General features: G+C 39.8%; 1 protein-coding gene across 1 annotated transcript in view; it reads right to left on the bottom strand.

Moving 5' to 3' along the window:
• Positions 1-21,557, bottom strand: part of galnt9 (polypeptide N-acetylgalactosaminyltransferase 9) — an 89,043-nt gene that overhangs the window by 54,454 nt on the left and 13,032 nt on the right. Inside the window, exons 3-4 of the mRNA XM_068703735.1 lie at positions 12,768-12,934; positions 6,054-6,228 (exon numbers count right to left, since the gene is read on the bottom strand). Coding sequence (XP_068559836.1) covers positions 6,054-6,228; positions 12,768-12,934 — 342 coding nt within the window. The remainder of the gene's footprint in view (positions 1-6,053; positions 6,229-12,767; positions 12,935-21,557) is intronic.

Genomic DNA, 21,557 nt, shown 5'->3' with positions numbered 1-21,557 from the left:
AAGTGTGAGCTACTCATACAGGGGAAAATATGTAGTTACTGTGTACTGTAGCTTTCATGGATGACCTAAACAATTTATGTGAGCATGCTCAAGAATAACATAGCAAATCTAGAAGAGTTAGATTTCTGGTGTTTAGGAGAACCTTCACAAATATCATCTTCAAGAAAAAGTAAATTTAACTCTTTTTTGATTTGATTTAACAATCTGTGAACAAAAAAAGTTGGCGTTGAAACAGTGTCAAGGTTGTTTTCTCTAAATTAACTCTGACAATGTTACCAAGAGACATTGTAACTCCTAATATAATATAAGAAAAGACAAGACTTCATTGATCCCCAAGAGGACATGCAGATGTACCTGCAGATCGTTATCTTGCTTGGTGTGATTTGTACCAGCTGGTTGTATTGTGGTTGAATATGTCTCTTTCTTTCATTCATATTTAAACAATCACTTCAGGAAGATTGAAAATGTGCACACGTTCAATGTATTGTTTAAATCAGTTAGCAAGAAAAACCATGACTCTCTTAACTCTACCAAACACCAAAGAAATATAACCTCAGAAAGTCTTCTATTGTGCTTATTCCAAACATTCCTCCATCAATTGCGCTTTTAGAAAGCTAACTAAAATTACTGTAATGTATAGTTTGAAGAAAGATGGTGAAGTACTACGGAGCAATGAATTCAACTCATTAATTCCAGGATTTTTTATGTTAAAATTAAACTGTTATATCACTGAAACTTATGATCATATGCAATGCATGAAGAAAATTACTATTGACTGTTTCAAAACAAGATGGGTTAAACTGTTAAGCTGCATAAAGTGAAATCATGGAGGCAATGAATAAAATGAAGCCTGGTCCATGTAGATGGTGGATTTGTATTAAGGTGATTCTAGATTTGCATGTTCATATCGATTTGTATCTTTATACAAGCATGTTTGCATAAGTAAAGTGAATAACACATCTTCTCCTTTCTCTTTAATTTATTTATCTTTTCGCATATTTCACTGAACATAATTAGAATTTGTGCACCTGTGGTGTATGTCTAAAAAAAAACATTTTAATAGTTTGCTTTACGTTCAATGTTTATTGTTTAAATGGAATTATTGACATAATTGAATGTAAACTTATGTTTTCATTCAATTTAATTATACACCTTACAGTTTTAATATGGAAGCAACACCTGTACGGTTTACAACGATACTGTAGGGGTGCTCATTTCTAAATGCACATTAGTGTTGAAAACATTAAAAAAAGTGTTGAGGAGTGTTACATTTTAACCACACAAAGAGTCAATAACTACTGTGGTAAAATACCAACACTTCAAAAAAAAAATGTAATCTGCACTGTGGTGTGGACCCAAATAGACATAAAGTGTTAAAATGAACTCTGATAGTGTTCATTCATGTTAACACATATACGCAGTGTATATGTGATGCATATGACAGTGAGTGGTGTGTCTTTGAAAAGAATCTAAGCCTGCAGTGCCTCTAGCTATTTTAAAGCACATTCAATTTCTGTAAATGTGAGGCCGTCCACAGTCCTCCTGCCCGGCTGTTTCTCAGAGCAGATCAGACGTGTACACATGTAGAGCACATATTGCAGAATCTAAAGAAAGTAAAACCTTTCAGCACAGAATCTCAATTCATCATGGAGTAGATAATGAGATGCAGAAGCATGAACTGGAAACGGCTCCTCCGATGCAATGTAAGATTCCAAACTACTTCTAAATGCATTTGCTCATTATGTGGTTGATATGATACAAATGTAAAGACGGCATGAATCTCTGTTATGCGTCTGCTTGGCCTGTGTTCTCTGAAGCACTAAGTATGGCTGCAGACTTCTTTCTCGTCTCCAGACAGATATAACCACTGAGCCACCACCAGACACGGTGAGCGAGACCCAAGACATTTTTTACTTTTGCTAAAAAAAAAAGATTTCCTCAGTTTTCAAGAACTCTGAAAGTTGTATACCAATTTAATTTATAATACCAATTCACCTGCTCAATATTATAGGCAGATAGATGATATCTAAATGATATTAAGGAACTGATATAGATATGACAAATATTACATATTTCATAATTACAGGAGGCGGAGGTTGATTACATTTCTCTCTTACTTTTATGAGTAAGTTTGTCTTGTTCTTACATAAACTCACCAGGTCACATAGCAGCTGAGCATTCAAAATTCATCAAAGTGTTGCTTTCTGAAGCATGTATTTCATTACCACCAGCCTGCAACGACAATCTTATCTCCAGCACACACTCAGCAGGGAGCGGCTGCTACACTTCTAATCATTAATCGTTAATAACCAAGATTGTAACTGTGCAGGGACTTTAAAAAAACAAATAAATATCAATTTTCTGCTCTTCCCCTTTGCAGGTGTATGGTAGCATATAGTAGGTCCTAATTACAAAACGCTCCCATTTCCTGTCATTAATCGTGTTTATTTATAGAGCATGCAGAAGAAAACAATCCTGTTTGGAGCAGAATGGACAGCCGTTGTCTCAAGGATGGATGGATATAAAGCGTTAGAGGAGATGGATGCATTTAGCTGATGCAATACCGCCTTAATAATAGGCAACGATTTCCTATCCTCATATTAAAGCAGAGCTAAGCCGTGGAAATCTGATTCCATCACTCCTCTGGTGGAAACGCTTCTCGCTTCTTAACTCCTCATAAACCAACATGGTGTGAGGAAATGGGATACAACTGTCAAGTGCACTGTACAGTGTGATACAATTCAGTTTGCTTTTACAGGAATGCCAACCAGCAATACATTTCAGCTGCAAATGCACAACACACCAGGTGGAATGCCTTGCCAATGAATCACAGCACTGCAGCTGAGAGCTGGCAGCATTGTCTCTGGCTCAGTATGCACAGGCAGTGTGTACAAGGTCATTGGGGGAGACTCACCACAACATCTAGAGGAACCATCCATCTCACTTATCACCGGATGTGCAATGGTGAATAATCATATTATGATAAATAGGGGGCTTCTTCCATTCAAGCAAATAGAAAGTGTAGATAGAACGAGTAAATCTATCTGAGTAAAAGAGCAGCACAAAATGTTTGCAGACATACAGTAGATAATAAATGCACACACGCACTCTCACAAAAGATATCTAAGCAGCACGAAGGAGGTTCTTGAAGATGCCTGTCATCGCCTACATTGCTATATTCCTTTACCCAGCATCTACTTGTAAAAAAATCACAGGGATTCTGCTCTACTTTTCATTGACTCCTGTAAATAAAACCTCACGCAAAAGCAAATCTGAAGCAGCACAACGGAAAAAAATAAAGGCAGTGGGTTATCAAAGAAAGATGGAGGCGGTTATGTGGGTGAAGGTGTGTGGGGGGGAGGGGCAGAGGAGAGAGGTATGTGAAATTCACTCAATGGCAGCAGGTGAACTAACGCAAAGGAAATTCGCAAACACAGCCTCAACATGTAGAAGATGGAGGGAGCTGTGGAGGAGGAATCTGATGCAGAGGTGAATGGGCTATGTATGTGGGGGCATGAAAGGTACGTCTATTTTTGAGCAAGAACAGATGGGGAAACAGATGAGGGATCCACAGGGTATCAATTATCATCAGTATTGCACCCAGGCAATGATGCTACATTCTCCCTGAGTGCCGTTTGTTGGCTGGGCTGCTCGACTTGCACATCCTCCGGGCCTCAGGTTTATACTCATGCTACAAAACAGTGCCGAGAGACAATGATCAAAGTATATTAAATCACAACAAGGGTTACGAGGTCAATGTGTATTGGTGGTGAACGGCTGAAAAAATGTTAGTACCCTGTTTTCATGTGAGCATGTTATTATAACACAATCCTACTATCTGTGTCTGTTTATTTCACATACATATCTGTATTCTTATTGTATCCGTATTCATACCAGAAGTAAGCAAAGCCTACACAAGGAAATTGTTAAAAATCATCCAGACTGCTTCATTTTCTATGGGAATGGTTTTTACTGCCATTTATACTCTTCATACCGGCCTGATATCGCAGAAATATAACGTCATATTTTATGCCAGCACCACGGAAACAATCCCGATGGAAAGTCAATTAGGATTTCTCTTTCCTAAGCCTAACCAAGTTGTTGTGTTTCCCAAACCAAAATTGTTTCTCTAAAGCTGAGCCGGCAGACACCTTATGAAGGAAGCTAATTTTTCCCGCTTGTATCCACAATCTCGTTCTTTCGGTCACTACCCAAAGCTCATCACCACAGATGATGGGTCCGAACATAGATGGACTAGTAAATCGATAGCTTTGCCTTCCAGCTCGGCTTCCTCTTCACAACAACAGTCCAGTACAACGCCAGCATCACTGTGGACGCCACAGCAAAACACCTGTGCATCTCACGCTCAAACCTGCCCGGCGCCTCTCACCCTGGGCAACTCCGGAAGAGGCTAGAGTCCGTCCTCTCTCCAGGAGTTTGTTTCCAGAACCAGTGCTAGGCGGACTATAACTAATTGGTGCCTCTACCCTCCCACACCAGCGCCAGTTCCTTCCCCTTTAGAGGGGTGACATTCCACGCCCCTTGAGCCAGTCTGCGATGCCAGGGGTTGGCACACCTGGGTTTCTCGCCTTTACCTGCCGCCCGGTTCACAATGCACCCACCCCAATGCTTATCACTGTGAGTGGTTGGCCCAAAGGGTGGCAGCTCAATGTAGATGTGCCAAGACACGGCCACCAGACACTCACCGATGAGCTTCCCCCCCCCGTTCTGGCTTCAGAAGAGGGCCCCGGTTTCCCTTTTTCGGGCAAGGAGCGAGAACTTTGTTCTGACCGATTCATATAGGGTGAGTGAATCGCTCTTGGTCTGACCTCTCTTCTGGGACAACTTTGCCTACAACACAGCTCCGAGGGTCACTGGCACAGACAAACCCATCCACCTCCTAACTGCAAAAAATGTTCCCGATGAACTTTACTAGTTAAAACATCTACACTTCCATGTTTTTGGTCTATAGCCTTAGCCTATATTTTGGCAAATCTGCATCTGCTTTGGCCACCAGCAGTTCCTGTTTGCATTGTACAGACAACAACCAGCTGTTTTACCTCCAATACTATAACTACTTGAAGTTCTGAGGAGCGCCTCCTGTCAACACTGTATTGTAGCAGTGTGTGTATAATTTCTTTGTGCTTCAACTATGACTGTGAGTGTGACACCAGGGGCACGTTGTGTGATAACATATATATATATATATATATATGTAAATATATATATATATATGTAAATATATATATATATATATATATATATATATATATATATATATATATACACACACATATATATATATATGTATATTTCAACTGCATCTATGGACTCTGCAGAAAATGTATAACTAACTATTTTTCTCTGCTGTTCTCCTCCATCCCTCCTCTTCTTCCTTCATCCCTCCTTGTCCCCCTCCTGCCTTGCAGACAGCTTCCCAGGGAACAAAAGCTACACTTCATCTTCAAACACTGACAGCATGGCGGACTCAAATTAGGTGCCAATTACATCTATTTGAGTGACTTGTTTGCTGGTAAACTTAAGCAGCAGGCAGACATTGGACTGAGACCCCCAGAAGTAATTTCATATTGCAAAATAAGCCCAGAGCCTGCAGGTAAAATGATGTCAAAATGCTCAACATTTATGCTCCCTCTTTAATTACACTCACTTTCGCCTTTCACGCTGTTGCGCTCTCTCTTATTATAAATGTGTATTTGCTGGACAGTTACTGCCATTTACATTGGGCTGTCTTTTTATTCAGCTCTAACCAAAGCCATTCCTCATAATTTAAAAGGAGATGCCAGAGAGGAAAGCTTATTAACGATAAACCCTTACTAATAATAAGGGTCATTCTGCTGAAAATGTTCTCAGTTAGAATTGACCTGGCACTATATCAAAATGCTTAGGGCAGACTAAGCTGCATATTCCAACGATATTAATCTTACATAACATCCTTCTGTACTGAACATATGAAAAGCAAACAACAAAGCAAAGGTAACAAAGGACAGAGAAACAACTCGGACCTACTCGTGTTAAACATGACTTTTTCTTACCAGCCAGGGTTGAACTCGACGTGGGCATCAAAGAAGCCAACGACAGGAGCCGTGGCCGCGTTCCAGCCATGTATTCTGGCTCGGATCAGGCCCTCCCTCTTGCTGTTCCTCACAATCTTCACCAGGCCTGGGTAGCGTTTGTTCACATACTGGTCCAAGTTGAATTTCAGCTCCACTGAAAGAGGGCAGATTAGAGAAAATCTTTCTTAAAATTCCATCCAAATGAAAGTGTAAGGACAGCAAATGAAAATATGTTTCCAAGATGGTTTTGATCTAACTTGCGTCTTTATGTCAGGACTGCAGTGAAAATGAGTGTATTTTCTGCTCTCTTTTTTTAAATCATTTTGACCTAAAGCCAAAGAGTGCATAATTATGGTAACAAGTTGCTTGAAAAATGAAATTACTCATTACCTATATAACTCATTAAACATTACTCGTAACTTTACTATAGTAAACTTTACTATGAGCTGAGCCTCATCACAGGTTGCCTAAAGTCACCTTTAAACTCCAACTCCAAAGCCTCCAAACCCACATAACACCTCTTTGGTAAAGTGTAGAAATAGAGAGTGAGTCATAATGGTATAACAAGCAGCCACTCTAAATTTAGTATTTACTGGCTATCAACGTTACCTAGCTTAACGTTAGTCCTGTATGCAGCAACCCAGTAGTCTTGTCTTCACAGTAATTGCGCATGCTGGCTCAATCAATGGAATAGCTAACTGGGGCACTTCATGGAACTGAGCAATCATTAATGCCTATCATTGAGTGTCTATTGGCACCTGGGTAAGAACAGTCGCATGATATTTGGCTATTTACACCAAGTGGAATATGCTACTCAATTTAGCAATAGCTCTGACTGAAAGATTTAATAGTAGCATTAGTAGTATTAACAATAATATGTGTCGGGAGTAGGTTATGGTGGATGAAAGGGTCAAATTCGGGACTAACACCTAAGAGACTGGGGATTGAGTCCCATGAAAGTCTAATCAGCACCACAGGAGCCTGGACAGTCCGCTTCAGCCTAACTAAGGTTAAATCATTTCTGTGTGTTAACTACTTTAGGCTTTAACCCATGTATGTTAAACCAAAACAAATTAAGCCCCGGGTTAAGACACAATAATAACAATAAGAAAAATAATCTTCTCTAAATGACGAGGACTAATCTGAATGTCTGTGACAGAAAAACATGATGCAATTTAATCTTATCTACAAGACACCAACATTTCCTCCTCCCATCAATATCAAAATCTCATTGGACGAGTGTCGTGAAGGTCACTGTATTTGAGCAAATGCAGTAAGAAAGTGAAAAAATTGTTCTCCCAATATGTTGCTGAAACAAATAATTACTGTGATTAACTGTGATGTCCCCTAGGCCTACTTACAGAAAATAAAAATCACATTACTGTAACACATTGATGTATATAGTGCTCAACACTGATGTAGACCTAACTGGAACCTTCAGCAGCTCCAAATGGGGGGGGATGAAATATGAGAAAACTGTTTGGTTTACGCAGCTTCGATTAGTTTTTAACTCATACATTGTATAAAATCCAACTAAATCAAGAAAAGCAGAATTAATTTGTCACAACTGAGACAATATTCACTATCGAGGTTGCTGTACAGAGTGACTGTCTAATGCATTCCACCAATGACGTCTTTATTCCAGATGGATTAGAACATCTCTCCTCCTCTGCTCTCACAGACACGTTTGGCTGTCATCACTGGGAAAAGTTTGCCGGATAAACAGCCAGTTGCACAAATTGCTGTCTGTGTTTCACTGGAGGATAGATGGCTGTTTGAGCTTCTCCTCTGGGTTACTGCTGAGCGTTCCACTTTCTGAGGGAGAGATTAATAAGGAAGCTTGTAGCACACTGGCTCTGAACAGCATCCGCACCTAGCTTGTGACTGTGACTCGCAACATAAATCAGCCAGTGAGAGTAGAGAAATGGCAGACTAATCCTCTGTCTGTGTGACTGAGGAGACGCAGTGAGTGGATGGATTGTCAGGAGTCTTTTTTAAATTGATGGTCTATAGGTATAGCGGTGGCTACTGCAGGGAGAGAGTGTGGATTTAGAAGCAGTGACCCTTGAAGTAAACTGCTGTTTAAAGCAAAAATAAAAAAATTAAAAAAATTAAAGCAACCATTCATGGAAACTCTCTGTTTCTGACTGTCTCTGTCTGTGGATTCCTTTTTTATTATTTCAATAGTACTGAGTTTAACATGAACAAATGTCAGTGGTTAGCACTGTATGGCTGCAAGTACGTGTAGAGTTGATCTCCAGCATTTCTGTGGAATTTCCATGTTCTCTGAATTTCTGTCTGTCTCTGTTGGTGTGATTTGTCTGCCTCTATGTAGATGTCTAATATCACTGGTGGAGAGTAACTATGTACATTTACTTAAGTACTATACTTACTATGCTTTTACTCCACAATATTTCAGGAAAGTAGCTATTCACTTTACAGATTTAGTCTTCTTTTGCTACTCTCAGTACATTGTGCACATCTTCTGTAATTTTACTTATTGGTACTTGGTAAAGTTTAGGTAAGTACTTCGACTACAGTCTAATAAGGGATGATTTTAGCGCATTTCATACGCACGAACTGAGACGACCTTTCCTATTTCATCTTTGCTATAAAGAATCTCAGAGCAGTGGGTACAAATGAGCTTGCTGTTAGCATTTAGTACTAATGTCACGTAAGCTCATTGAGGAATAATGAGGTTCATCTTTACTGCGTTCCCATTTGGATCAGTCACTGTTAGAAGCTACATTGCTCCTCTTTGAAGGTCTGGAGACCTTTGCAGTTTGGTTCTGTTTGCACTGTTGAATATTTCTAACCTGTGCATTGGGTCTCCTTCATCATCGGCCTGCTCTGCAGCTACAATATGATAAAAGCTATTAGAGTGTAATAATTACTTGGCTGTGCTGGGAAAGAGAAAAGTTATGGGCCTCCCCCTGATCCTAGCAAATAAAACATTGGACTGCATTCATGGGAGGAGAGTTATGGAACAGGGAATACATTTTAAAGGAGTACCAGTGAAACATATCTGGGGATAAATAACTATCCATCATACTATGAATTTACAATTAATGCACAGTGGACTGTGCAAGGAGCACCATGAATTCCTTTGGCGACATGGGAGATTATGGAAGCCGCTGTGTTAAGGATAGATGGTAGAGAGTTATTGAACCTACTTTTGATTTTTTTAAACTGGGGCAAAGCCTTAGAGTTCACTTACATGCTGCAAAGCCTGAATTATATCCTTCCACATACTGCCTCCTTTAAGCTCACTAAATACAGGTACACCTATTTTCAAAATAAGCCACTGGATTTTCTGTTTCCGATCCAGAAAGATCAGCCTCAGAACAGGCATCATGAGTTTCTTTGTGTGTTTACAAAGGTCTGGTCTACACAAACCACAGACCATATTATTCGAACAGTAGACTAATGAACTTGTATCAGACACTGATACAGAAAGAGGTCTGAAATTGATCACTTTGATCGATCACAAGCAGACTAGTGAAGTTAGTAAACTGAATCACCACAAGTAATGTGATGTTCATTAAATATTCAAAAACATTTTAGCCAAGAGTAATATGATACTCCTCATCCTGGGGTAACATCTAAATGCAGTGTGAGAGTATAAGCTCTTCACTGTAAGTGGGGAACATTTTGGCAGTAGGCCTGTGCATTGTGGAAATAATCTGTGCAGCAGCATGTCAGCAATTTGGAGGTTATCCATCTCTCACAGAAACACCACAATGATAACTTGGTTCATGTTTTTTTTGCATCCTCCACCTTTAAAATTGTCACATTCAATTAATTTAAAATTCTGCCCTGGCAACATTGTGCTTGTTTTTACTTGGAATCACTGACAGATAAATTATGAAAACAACTTTTCTCTGCACTCTTTCTTTTCATCGCCTCTCATCATTGTTTTTATCATAATGCTTGGTGATTGCATTACCTGCTCTATAGATGCAACATTCTGTGTCTATGCGATACTGTCTTAATGCAAGTGACTGAATGCAGTATGTGAAGTTTTACAGAGATATGTGATTGAATGTCTCAGTTAGAGTGCAACTAAGAAAAAACTATTTCTCGTTAATAGTTTTTTGCAACAGGAGAGTCAGACAGGCATTTAATGAAATGTAAAGTCAAAGAACTGAGCTAATTTGGACCTAATTAAGATCATTATACTGGAATTAAATAGTGCCTTTTTCAAAATAATTTCTTGCAAGTGTCTAAATGTGTGACAAATTTTCTGTTGTGTGTTAATTTGCAACACCTCCATTCTTTAATCAGATTTAATGAATGCAATGTTAGAAGTAATTCAGCTCCACTTGAACCTAATACTACAAGCTGTACTCAACTGGTCCTCAGTTTATATCCTGTTTTCATTATATGAATCATTAAGTTATCAATATCATGGTGGTATTTGCTGGAATTGAATCCTATGGGGCTCATTAAGCCTTGCCTTGCTGTTATGCTGCTAACATGGCGAACAACAATGAATTGGAGTCGTCGTGCCTATTACACACACATAGTCAAAGCTCATCACTTGGAATGTGAGTTTAGGTTAGACCAGTGCTGTGAATAAACCTTTCAGCCGCAAGGCAAACATGCTTCCGGTGCTTAATTTATTATGCTAGGAGCGAGTGTGGCTGTACCTCCACTCATCTCACTGAGCCTTGTTTAAATGAGAGGAGACAGACAGAGCCATCCAGAAAAGGTCAAGCACGCCAGCCTGCATATTAATTGTCTAATGTCACAGCAGAGCAGCTCCCAAGACATAGCTCACACTTCTGCACGAATCATCATCACTGTTGGTAAACATACAGTAAGAGCCGCTGACGGATGTGTCGGTTTGCAGGCAGTGACCTGAAGTTGACCTCATATTAAAGATGCATGTGGACACTGAAAACATCAACACCTTGTAGTCATGTAACGGGATGTCAGTGAACTGCACACAGCACACTAATGTTAAACGTCAGTCTGCAATGCTTTAAAGCAAAGGTTACTAAACAAGTGACAGAGGCCATGAGTTTAGCTTTCTGTTTTGCTCACTGCTGGTTTGGAGAGTGCTTGTACATCAGCTTCAATTTGTTTCTTCCTCTGGCTGGTGACAACTTTATTCTAACAGTTCTGATGAGTTTTCATGCCTGAGGTATTAATGTGACAAATTAGTTGACTCTCTAGGGATTAATTAGTAGAAATGAGTTGGCGACTTTGTGGTTTAAATATCCGGATATCAGACAGACAGTCATGTAATTTGCTGACAAAGGTGTACTCCTCTTCAAATCCATTTAAAACAGGACAAACTTGTAATCAAACTTAGATATTGTTGTTCTTCTCTTACAATAGTATAAATGATTGTTTGGACAGCTACATTAAAAAGAAAAACAATGTATTCATTTTAAAAGTAAACAAAAGACCTTCTGTTGTTTAATGGTTTTCATGATTAACTTCTGTTTGAATGTTTAGGAAGGAGGTGAGGTTGGAGGGAAATTGTGACACAGACATGTCATGTTTTTATCTTAAAGATGACAATGTTTTCACTTTGTATCGATGGTATTGGATTGTTGATAATTTAATAAATTGCATCATTCCATATTGATGCATCATTACAGCACTACATAACACATAGTCATTTGTATCTTTTCTTACTATAAATACATTAATTATAGCTGCTTTAAAGTATTCCAGAGTTTCTGCTGATAAATAAAGAGTTATTATGGAGTTACTCCAAAGTCTTTGTTATCATGAGAGTCTAAATGCTGTTTCTTTTAAACCCTTGCAATAACAACATTTCATAGGAGGTAGAGATAGAGGTGAAATGTAATAAATTTAAATACTGTCAGAAAAAGTTGCAATCTTTATAGTAAAAATAGGGTTGTCCTTCAAAAATCTATTTCAGGAACACCTTTGCGAGAGTCAAAATGCGTGGGGCAGACTGACATAATGAGAGGAGGGGTCCACTTCCATTTTTATCTGTTCATTGACTTTTAACGACTGCCTGTTTAATTGTAGGCAGTTAGAGCCTCAGCGGGGAGCGGAGATGTGCCAGTGTTGACTCCTGCTCGGCCTTCTTTCAGTATGTTATTCATGCGCCCTTTTCCACTGCCAGCCTGAGGGAGGCAGGCCTGTTACTCTGTGCCAAGTGAAGGAGGGCCAAGTGTCGTCTGGAATCTAGTTCATTGTCCCTCCCTCTCCAAACGGAAAAGCTTTTGGGATGTGGAGCCGAGCATCGTCAGCTGCTGTGGGCGTCATGGTGTGGAGGCAACTGAAGCTTTTTCCCACATCACCATGGAGACAGTAGTACACACATTAACTCAGTTGTGTATGGCGCCTTCAGTTTGCGTTTCACCAGGGGACGACAAGAAATGATGAATAGGGTGACTGTCTCAACTGAATAAGCAAACCTACAGCATTAGACAATGACAAACTGCAGGTTCTACAGGTTTCATGATTTTAAGTCTGAGAGGAAATGGATGTAAACGAGGAACAATTAAATGTGATGCAAAAAGGAAATGATCAGAAAGATATTGGATCAAACCACAGCAACTGACAAGATCTCAGTGACTAACATCAATTAATGTCCTGCAGAGCATATACAGTAGGACACCACGGTTTAAAGACCTGTTACATATTGCTTGGTCATTTTTTAAGTGACAGCTTTATTAATTGGATGAAAAGGTTCACCAAATGTCTTACCACTGTCACTGTTGTCATCCACCAGGATGATCTCCTTGAGCACATGTGCTGGTGTGTGGTTGACAACACTGTGGACGGAGCGCAGGATCACCGATAGTGCCTCGTTCACGAAGATGAAGACCACGGAGATCTGAGGAAGGTCCTCTGGGTACGTCAACTGCTTACACCTGTTAAGATACATTTAAAGTTATTAGCCAGTGCTAAAACAACCTGGACTTTATTTGCATATCACTCACTAAGAAAAACATGTACAGTCAGGGGTATTCAATTAAAATTCCAAAAGGTCCAAATTGAGAAAATCTCCTTGGGCAAAGGTCTGGAACATTACAATAATATCTAACTTATATATATTCAAGAAGCCTATAGTAGTAACAACATCTCTGCGTAGTCAACAACTGTCAAATCAAATAAAGAAAGTACACATCAATTATATTTTAATAATTATTATTCTCAGTTTTCAAATTTAACTGGATGGATTATAAATAATACATAGAAATATATAAATAAATGTTCTTCTCATTTCAAGTAAAATAAGGGCTGGATTAAAGAATAACTGGCATTACAGAAAGCTTTTGAAAAATGTGCATCTTAATATAAAGTACTTAATTTTAGAAAAATTTATTTCACTGAATTACTCTGCAGCTTTAAATTCAGTTCATTCAGGTGTGAAGTGATGTTGATAAAAAAACAAAACACAATATTATATTTTTCTCATCTTCTAAGAAGAGAAATCTGTGAGCAGGGACTTTATCTGTGGTTATTAAACCACTTGTTTCAGCTCTATTCCACTCGGTTAACATCATTGTTGGTCAGTGAATTAACGTGTTAGGATTCTGATCATATTGGGCTCTTAGGTTTATTTCCTGTGTCTTCATTTCAGATGTAAACGGGTACGTTTGCTCAAAAGAGTTATGCTTTGTCTCGTAGTGGCGCTTCACATTACCGCTTTTAATAACCGCTATGGTCTCTGAACATATGAGACACACTGGTTTTGAACTGCCCGTGCAAGAATGAATATATAAGAGTCTGTTCATTATTTGTTAAAGACTCTAGTCTCTCTGGTCTCTGTGAACATTTGGAGAACGTCATGTGAAAAAACTTCTGACTCACGTAATTCTCCTGCTCTTCATTCTCTTTCCTCGTCCCTCCCCCGTGTGTGTAAATCTCACTCGAGTCAGGAAACTTGTCAGAATACCAATATTTGATTGGCTGAGCTACATCACGTGATGCGATTTACAACGCATTGGTCGGTGTGTTTACTGCACCGCTGAACAAGTGCCGTAAAGGCTGAAAAAGCTGCGCCGGTTAAAATAGAAGTTCTCTGTCAAAATATAATCGGTTTTAGGTCCTGGGTCCGGATACAACGGTGCCTGGGTCCGGATCCGGACCGCGGTCCGCCTATTAGTGACCCCTGAATTGTACAGCTTTGTTTGTGTGCATTTTATATGACTTTCATATCTGAGTGTAATATCAATCTTTTCTCCCGGCAAGACCTATTTGGGTGTATAAAGACCAGCGGTCTTCTATACAAAAATCTTATTGTAAAAGCAATGTATATAGCAGAACAATTATCCAATTAAAAAAGTCAGTCATAAGAAATAGCTAATTAATTATTTTAATTAAAATAATAATAGTGTGTAATTATGACACAAGCTTTAAAATAGACAATGTGTAAAAGAAAAGTGAAATTAAGATATTCACAACCTAACTGGGACACTTGGGAGCTGCCGGAAAAAAAAACTGAAACCTCCTTAAAAAAAGCATTTATGGCCCCTAAGAATGCCATCAAGGTCCTCTGATACCTCTTCAAGGACTGCTGGAGCCACCTCAAACACCTCTGTTTGCCTAGAACCCACTATGACAATAACCGTACAAATTTTTCTCACAGCAGGCATTTTGATTTGTCATAGCAGAAAAACCACAGCTGTAATTAACGATGGCTTTGTTCCATGTAGGCGTGCCAGTGAGCATGTGCGCTAGCAGGCACACCTACAGTGAATGGGATGCAGACATAATTAATGTGATTAGTTACACCTGTTGTTCAGGTTTAAGAAGAGTTTAAGAAGCTTTTATCTCTTAAAAATTAAATGAAATGTTTAATTTCACATTCACAGTGTATCCACATGGTGCATACAGACTCATATTTCTGTCCAAAAATAAAGGGACGTATCCTGGATAACTTTTTTCTCAGTGAACCAAACCAACAAGGCAAAAATAGCTCTCTTCTAAGATATCATTTAAAGCCCTTCATCTGTTTGATGGTGAAGCTGCAGCTCCCCGACCTGGATTCTCCATACTGTACTGTGACTACTGCTACAGTATAGCTGCCATACTCTCATCCTGCTTTTGAGAAACCTGAATATACTGACTGGAGTTCTCTTATAGAAACCCATTTTCTTCGACATGCTAATGATCTTACAATGCAGGCATAATGTTTACCATGTTCACCATTTTATTTTAACATATTAGCATTCTAACATTTGCTAATTTGCACTAAGCACAAAGTACAGCTGAGGCTGATGGTATTGTCATTCATTTTGTAGTTATTTTGTTATATTCCAAAGTATTGGACAAATTAAAATGCTGTTACGTGATGATGGCTCTAGATTGAAGGTGAGAGGATCACTAAAGCGATTACATCCTGAGGGGGACAGACCAACACTTCCTCCCCTTGAAACAAACAATGCTAATTGACGTAATGATGATATACAAGTTTAAATAAAGTGTGCCTTTGGCAATGTCAGTGATAGACTGCATCGTCTTGCACTACTAATGGTCACATAGAGAAGCCAAATCCTGTCTGAGTGGTAGCAGACTTCAGGCAGCTAAACTGGGTTCATCCTCAACTGTTGTAGGAATTCATTCAGTACAGAAATAACAGAGTGTGGCTGGATGTGGAGAAGGCAATCACATGCCTCTACTGACACAGACAATCAAAAGCCTGGATAATGTCAGACTCATCTATACAGGGAGGTGAATAACCAAGTTTCTCTATGTGACATGCAAACATGAGCCCAAATATGATCAAAACCAGGGTAAAACGCAAAACTGGGTTACAAGCATCCTTTTAAATGTGGTCAATGTCTTACATCTCTTAACCTGTTAGCTATCTCACCACCCGTCATTCCTCAATGTCATGATCTCACACAGTACATTGACTCTATGGTAACCTATTTTGAACATCAGTGAACATTTACACTACTACAATTAATACAAATGTACTGTACACTACGCCATGCAAATGAATGTTCGTAACATTCACTTATTCTGTGTCTTCTTCTCACACAACAACAACCCTGTTACTCTTCTTCGCTTAGAATCTCAAGTCTGTCACCTCCAGAAAAATACAGTATTTTCTCACAGGCGTACTGTGGCTTTGAAGTCAGAAATAACAGTGTTGACTGGACGGAAGCACTTAGCTGATTCCTATGGCAACTGTGAACACACGCACGCACACAGTCAACAGCTTGTGAATCTTGCCGCGCCGCAAAAATAAGGCTCCAAACGCAACAGCTGACAAACGCATTTCACTCGCTCCTGCCTTTGTTTCTCCATGTTTTCACATATCTTATTCAGCAGTGCTGTCTCATTATGTAGGGATAATGAGGTGGCTATTGTAATTGTTGTGGTTGAATTATTTACAAGAGATTTTGGCTGTAATGAATGTAATATTGTTCCTTTTTAGAATATCAAATCGACATGAATCAACTATATAGTGTAAACAAATCTATGTGTTTCGTTTAGCTTCAGTAAATCCTATTCAGCTGTTGAAGTCTTTTGCCAAACATTCTCGCCAGGGTAGTGTTAAAGACAGTGACATATTGCATTTGCCAGGTGAAATACCATACACTCGAGAAATATTATTGAGACAATACATTGATTTGACAGAGAGTATCAGTCTCACATGCTATCACAGATTATTAGATGTGATAGAGGTGAGGCTGAAATTTGGTCTTGAAAATCTGCACTTGGCCAGGACGTTTTATTTAAAAATAACTGTCTCATCATCCTGAATCACAAATTAGGGCTGCTAGAGAAGAGAGCATCCATAATCTGAACTAATAAGACACAGCAAACATATCATAAATGTCCAAATTAAATTGTGGTGCTGCATACAATCACTGGTCTGATGATATACTGTGTTATTTCTGCATACTGAAGCACATAAAATTAAAACCTCATCTTTGTCTAAATGTAACCGGTTATGACACTGCTGATGTTTTTCCTTGTTCACTGTGTGGTCGTATTTTTAGATATAAAACTTGGTAGTGTTGGTATCAAAGTCAAAATTCTGCTACCTTGAACATGTTTCGTTCAAAGACAGCACGTCCCCTGCTCTTCCACCCTCGCTGTGAGCCATCTGAGCTCTACTGGTGCTCGGCGCACTGATACCTCGGTGAACTGCGATGTCAGCCTGAGTCAGCAGCATCCATGGGGTCAGGCCGCAGGGGGACGGCCACACAGCAGATGGATCCCAGCATGATGCTAAAGTTACATCCTCTTCTCTCCACCCATTGGAACCCTTTGCGTCCTCCACAGCCGCTGGTTTGTGTGAGTATTTGTGTGTGTGTGTGTGTGTGTGTGTGTGTGTGTGTGTGTGTGTGTGTGTGTTTGTTTGTGTGTGTGTGTGTGTTTGTGTGTGTGGCGGGCATGTGTTAGCAAGTTCTCACCTTTCAACAATGAGATTTGGCAAGAGAGGAACTAGCAATTATGTAGAAAGACATAACAGATGGCATCTAATTTACTTGTGAATTTATATAGTAAGTGCTTTGCATATCATCATAAAATACTTTTTACTTTCCTTTTGGGCTTTACTTTACATGTTTTACTTTTTACAACATAGGGAAAGTACACTTGTCACATCAACTTCAGGGGCAACTGTGGCTCAGTGGTAGAGCAGGGTCGTCCTTCAATCAGAGAATCGATCCCCGGCTCTGCTAGTCCATGTCGATGTGTCCTTGGGCAAGACACTTAACCCTGAATTGCTCCTGTAGCTTTGCCTATGGTGTATGAATGGGTGTGAATGTTAGTTAGAGTCCTGATGTTAGTTAGAGTCCTGCAGGTGGCACTTTGCATGGTGTATGAATGGGTGTGAATGGGTGAATGAATGAGCGAATGATGACATGTAGTGTGAAAGCGTCTTCAGTGGTCGGAAGACAAAGCACAGAATTAATCGGACAATATTTCTTGTTTGGTCTTTTCCCCCCAACTAATTCTTGTTAATTCAATTCAAGTCAATTTGAGTTTGGGCAAAAGTAAAAATAGAAACAGACAAATGTTTGTGACTGTATTGAGCTGATAGCGCAGTTGCATTTAAAAACTAATATCAGTCATATTAATAACAAAATTAAGAGATATATACTGTTATATATATTTTTGTAAACTTTTTTTTTAAACTTGCAACTTTCTTCTGAGCTTTTTACACATCCAACAGATATGAACAACATTCGATTTTATTTGTTTGTTTGTTAGTTTGTCATGTCAGTCGTGTTTGTCACCACCTGATGAATGCATGTGTTATTTTTTTTCTTATTTGGTTGACTAAAAATCTGCCTTTATCTTACTTTGTGTGACACTACTGCAACAGTGTAGAGTTCAGCCTTAGATATTGACACAACTTGGGATTTTAAGGTGGTTGGAATATAATACAGCAGCTTGAGAAGCACTGAAACATCTTGATCCTTTTTATTTTCTTATGTGGCTACTTAACTTAGTACTGGCACTGATTCATGCATAGGAATGACAATCTGCCTATTGTCTCACTGTGCAAGTAGGCTAGGGCTTGCTGTTCTGGATTGGGAAAGTTTAATTTCATGCACTGTTATCAATCACTTCCATTACCGCAGTCCACATGCAATTGGCAGCAGAGGTAATAAAAGGAAAACTAAACCACAGAGAGTGTTTATGATGGAGCACGTTGCGTACGTCTATCTATACTTTAAGCCCTGCTCTCATGCTCTATTCGTAAGAATAAGTGCACAAGTGTTTTGATTGATAACCCCTCCACTGTATCATTTCAGTCCTTCCCTGTGCATTTATGCTCTCCCTCAGCAACTCCTTTGTTCCCTTTCATAGCTTTCTCTATTGCCTCTCTCAATCAGCCTTGCCAGGTCTATAAATACAATGACAAATCTGGCAGTGAGTTTGAGGGGAGAATTTTTTTGCACCGCCGCACTCCTTTACACAGCCACAACATGGCAACTGTGCAAAACAAAGTAACGTATATTTCACTCCTTTTCAGTTATACGACTAGTGGAGAGGCTGCGTTTAATGAATATTACCACAGTAACTTCTCAAAAATGTCAGAAGGGGCAACGCAGCCACATCGCTTCTAGTTGAGATGTGGAGTGAGGCTGGATTTGAGTGTTGAGATCGTAAAGTGATATTGTAGTTCCATTGCCCTAGTTACTGGATCCAATTTAGGGCATCGCTCAGACTTAAATTTGTACCTGTCTGCACTAGTGGAGAAGCCTTGTAAAGCCGTAACAGGATGAGCGATCGACTCATCTGTTTGTAATGGGACTGAGCTCACTGGCCAGCGCTCATAATTTGACCCGGAACAAGCTTTGACAGAAACAGAGCGCCAGATTAAGATGTATTCCAATCACACCTCCCCCTTCTCCTCCTCCACCAGCCGGGTAGATCAGTGCTCCCTCTGACTTTTCCCCACTGGCGGCTCTTATTTGCTGTGAAATTTCACATTAACCTCCTGTAACCCGCGCAGTGCAAGCAACACCAAAGCAACTTTCCAATCCACGAGCACCCCTCTCGGAAAGATAATCGTTTGCCTTGTCATTTCTCCACCCTCCACCCTCCCCATCCAGGAGATAAACTGTGGCGCTGGAAAGAGCAACAATTTGCTGCAGGAGCTCCTGCACCGTGGAGACCTTACGATCCCATTCTGCAGTATCAGACGCTAAAGAGATGAGGTAAGCCTGTTTCTTCAGCCTCCCTCTCTGGTTATCACCCTCCCACAGGCGGACAAACACAAATCTAAGGGTCCTTATAGTTTTGGGTTTAACTATTTAGACAAAATATATATCCAATTTTCGACAGCGTGACAATAGAGATACAGGTGCGATTTGAAGTAATTGAATATGAATTCCCTTGCAGGAGGAGAGCTGGAGGGTAAAAAGCAGGTTGAATGTCTTGAATAGCATATCACTGACACGAGTAACATTTAACATTTAATCCTTTTGTTTGTTTTGTGGGCATCAGTAATCTTTCTAGCTTGCATGCCTTTTACTATTTTATTATACGTAAGCCTCCCAAGGACAATGAATGGCAGGCTCAAAGTCACCATAATATAGAGCCTGCTTAAGTTCCTTGGTATCTCAGTTAAGAACGTCACATGCAGAAGTGAAGGGCAAAAGAGAGAAATAAAGGCTGGCGGGCGGTGAAAGAGGATTACAGGTTTTTTGTCCGAGAGACAATTGCGTCTGTAATATTATGAATTTGTTTTACTGCAGACTGGCAGGTTTGAAAAGAGAGAGACTTGAGAATGTGTGGCTCGTTCAGTCATGGGCCATGGTGATGGACTTTGCTTCCCTGTAGTCATCAAAGTCCTCTGCTTAATGACTCCTGTTCAATTAAAAGCCCATTAGACAGGAGGTGACTGGTTCCTACTGTTAACCTCACTTCAGCAGTGCTGCAGTCACCTATTGCCTGCAGGACATACTTACAGATGCAGAATTACAAATCAGAAATACGGAGCAGTTTTTCATACTGCATGAGGCAGAGAACTGCTTCAAACTGAACCAAACAGGTTACTGTAGGTGTGAAAGCACCCTAAAAGTCCTCACTATAGTGCCACAACAATGCTAGCAGTATTGGTCTGGCTGCACATAAATCCATTTTCTTTCACTTACAGTTCTTTGATGTTTCTCTTTAAAGTACTGCTTTGGTGATGTAACCAGAAAAGGCAAAGAAAACTATGTTTGCACATTGCACTGTATTGATTTCCATTGAGCCTTACAACAAATGGAGTCTTTATCATCGAGTATACCTATTGAATAGCTGTCATGGACTAAAGCTTTACCTTGTTTGACACATGTTTTGTTAGCGCTATGACTATGTGCTTGTTTATATGGGTACAGAAAATCTTCTGGACACGGAGAGACAGATCAAGAAGTGTACTGTATGATGACAAGCCCGCAGAATGGTTTCCACAACCTGTGAAACGAGTACTAAATCCATACTCAAACACATAGTCAGTCCCTATTTCAAACCGGAAACACCTCAGCAAACCCCCGACACCGTACTTCCCTTTTATCTTCGATTTTTTTGTTGAACAAGCTGAATAAAAAAAAAGGAATTTCCTAAAACCCCTCCATTCCAGAGGCACTCTCAGCTGTCTTTATTAATTAGCAAGCTCCTTTTAGCTTGGCCCCTCCTCCCCGTTCCACTCTTGTCTAATTTTTCTGGGCGTGAAAAGAGCTGGGATCAAAGCAGCATGGATGAAATGAATTGTTATCCCTGCTAAAGCCCTCAGAAACCTCTCTTGGCCATCAGATTTCCGCTCAGTGTGTCCGCCTGTCGCCATTGTTCTTTGACACTGTGTGATATGATTCCCCCCCCCCGACACACATACACACACACACACACACACACACACACACACACACACACACACACACACACATACACTGCCCAATCCATCTCTTGCAGCACTTACAGTATTACAGCTATAGTTCACTGTCTAAATATAAAATGTATTTTAAAAGGATTATTTCGGCTGCTTGCTGGGTGTCCACACAGTCACTTAAAATTTTTTTTTTTTTGCAACATTAC

Source organism: Cebidichthys violaceus, unplaced genomic scaffold, assembly GCF_023349555.1.
Source record: "Cebidichthys violaceus isolate CVI_PGR_0920_01 unplaced genomic scaffold, fCebVio1.0.p SCAF_9, whole genome shotgun sequence".
Lineage (NCBI taxonomy): Eukaryota > Metazoa > Chordata > Actinopteri > Perciformes > Stichaeidae > Cebidichthys > Cebidichthys violaceus.
This window is presented reverse-complemented; position numbering and strand designations above follow the sequence as displayed.